Source organism: Guillardia theta, assembly GCF_000315625.1.
Source record: "Guillardia theta CCMP2712 unplaced genomic scaffold GUITHscaffold_103, whole genome shotgun sequence".
In the NCBI taxonomy this organism is placed as follows: domain Eukaryota; class Cryptophyceae; order Pyrenomonadales; family Geminigeraceae; genus Guillardia; species Guillardia theta.
In genome coordinates this window covers 232,204-234,599 of record NW_005434571.1, presented here as the reverse complement: position 1 = coordinate 234,599, position 2,396 = coordinate 232,204, and the positions used below count along the sequence as shown (strand labels likewise).

The following is a 2,396-nucleotide window of genomic DNA, read 5'->3' as shown; positions in this document are numbered from 1 at the left end:
GACAAACATCTACCAGTTCGCCAGCACCTCGCCGCTAGTATGAGCGCCGGGCATCAGAAAAAGGTTAATAGAACGCGGGGGAGGTGAACAGAGGGGAGGTGCAGGAGGGGAGGAGAGGAATGGGAGGAGAGGAGGGCAGGAGAAGGAGGGGAGGAGAAGGCAACAAGAATGAAGAGATAAGAGGAGGTGGAAAAGTCAGTCAAAGAATGAAGAGGAAGCAGAACAGAAGGCCGAGATAAAGAAAGGAGAGGAGAAGGCGAATTGCGAGGAAAAACTTACGGTAAACCCTCCGACAGCGCAGAGTCGGAGACCTCTGTTCGTTGGGAGCACAACCATCTTGTGAAGAGCTCGTGGAAGGAGTAGGGGGCTCACTTGCGACCACTCGTCTCCCTGAGGATCATACTTCTCTACCACCTTCAAGTACTCCTCCTCCTCCTCCTCCTCCTTCCCCTTTCCCGCTTCACCGCTTCCTTCCTCCTGCTCGCCGTCGTCTTCTCGCTTCATACTCGCAGCCTGCTTCACCCCCGCTCTCCATCCCTTCCCTCCCGAAACGTAGATCATCCCGTCCCACACGGCCGCCGCGCACATGGCGCGAGGATGTAGCATGGGGGCGACGAGGTCCCAGCGATGGGCTACAGGATCCCAACGCTCGCAGACTGACGACACCTGGCATGTGCTGTCAGGACAGGACAGGACAGGACAGGACAGGACAGGACAGGACAGGACAGAACAGGACAGGACAAGAAAGATGAGAGAAGGGCAGAGGAAACAAGTACAGGGCAGAGCAAGACAAGTTGGGGCAGGAAGGCAAGGCAGAGCAAGGCAGGGTAGGATGGGACGGACGGGAAAGGACAGCAGGGCATGGCAGGACAGAAAGTAGGAGGAAAGGGGTTAATAGAGGTAGAGGAGAGGAGAGGACAGGAGAGGACAGGAGAGGGGAGGAAAGAGCCAAAACGCTTCTCACAGTTCCATTCTCATCGTATCCTCCCATAGCAAAAATGTAGCCGTCGATAGCGACTACCGCCATGGAAGCACGAGGGTGCAGGAGGGATGATACCTCTACCCAGCAGTTCTGAGAAGCATCGTACCTGTAGGATCACGGCAGAGTCAAGATTGCAAGGGAGGAGAACAGGGAGAGGAATTATGTGGAGAAAGAAGGAGGGATGGGGAAGAATGTAATGCAAGGAGGAAGGGGGAGAAGGGGGAGACTTTACGGGGAGAGGTGGAAGGAACGAGCGATGGAAAGAGGGGAGGGAGAGAGAGGGGGGAGGGGAGAGAAAGGAGGACCTTTCTACAGAAGCGACCATTCTTTCCTTATGATCAAACCCTCCAAGTCCCAGCAGATGCCCGTCGGAGACAACTGAGCGGCGGGAGAGGATGAAAGGAAAGAGGTAACAACAAGTTTGGGGTTCGGCGATGATAACAAAGAGAAAAAGACGGGGGAAAGGAAGGAGAGAGAAGTAGAGGAGAAGGATAAGACAGAACATATCAGAGGTGAAGGAAAAACGTCAGAATCGAGTCATTCTCTCCCGCCCCCGTCCCCCACTCCGCCCCGCCCTCTCCCCTTCCCCTTTCGTTCTCCTTCTACACCCTCGTTTCTTCCTGCTGTCCTCTCCTGCCTCCTCTCTAATCTCTTCCTCTCTCTTCCCTCCTCTCCTGCCCTCTCCCTCTCCCTCTCCCTCTCCCTCTTCCTCTCTCTTCCTCTCATCCTTTCCTCCTCTCCTCCTCTCCCCTCTCCTCTTCTCTTCTCCTCTCCTCCTCCTCCTCTCTCACCGATAGAGAAGCAGTCTCTCGCGTTGTACATTCTGCCAAGTCGTGTCCACTCGTCTGTCCGCGGGTTGTGCCACTCGATAGAGCTCAAGGTGTCCTGATGTGAAAATTTTTACAAACATGCAGAGATGAAGAACCAGAGAAGAAGGAGCAAGTGTAGGGAACAGGAGAGTATGATGATGCCAGGAAAGATGGAGATGACGATGTCTCCCAGGATGAGGAAGAGGAGGAGGAGGAGGAAGAGGAGGACGAGGAGGAGGAGGTGGTGGTGGTGGTGGAGGAGGAGGTGGGTCAGGATCAGGATGTGGTAATTATGTGATGGTGAATGGTATTACCATCTCTTCATCGCATCCTCCTGCTACGACGCACCTGCCCTGGTATGTACAACAAGCACACAATGCTCGGATCTGATTGGCATTCCAGTCAGCGCACAAATAATTCCAGTACAGACAGGGAGTAAGCAAAGATGGTAACAAGTGGATGCGGAGTCACATAGGACGAGGAGGGACGAAGAGAGAAGCTGATTTGAGCTGAGGCAGTGAGAGAGAGTGAAGGAGGACGAAGGGGAAGGAAAGAAGTGAAGGAAGAAGAGAGAGCGAGGAAGTGAGAGAAGGGCGGAGGAGGAG

General features: G+C 54.3%; 1 protein-coding gene across 1 annotated transcript in view; it reads right to left on the bottom strand.

Annotated features, from left to right (window-relative positions):
• Nucleotides 1-1,487, bottom strand: part of GUITHDRAFT_145475 (hypothetical protein) — a gene marked incomplete at both ends in the record, with an annotated part of 2,126 nt that extends 639 nt beyond the window's left edge. The window contains 3 exons of the mRNA XM_005823778.1: nucleotides 280-666; nucleotides 965-1,088; nucleotides 1,288-1,487. Coding sequence (XP_005823835.1) covers nucleotides 280-666; nucleotides 965-1,088; nucleotides 1,288-1,487 — 711 coding nt within the window. The remainder of the gene's footprint in view (nucleotides 1-279; nucleotides 667-964; nucleotides 1,089-1,287) is intronic.
• Nucleotides 1,488-2,396: the final 909 nt, after the last annotated feature.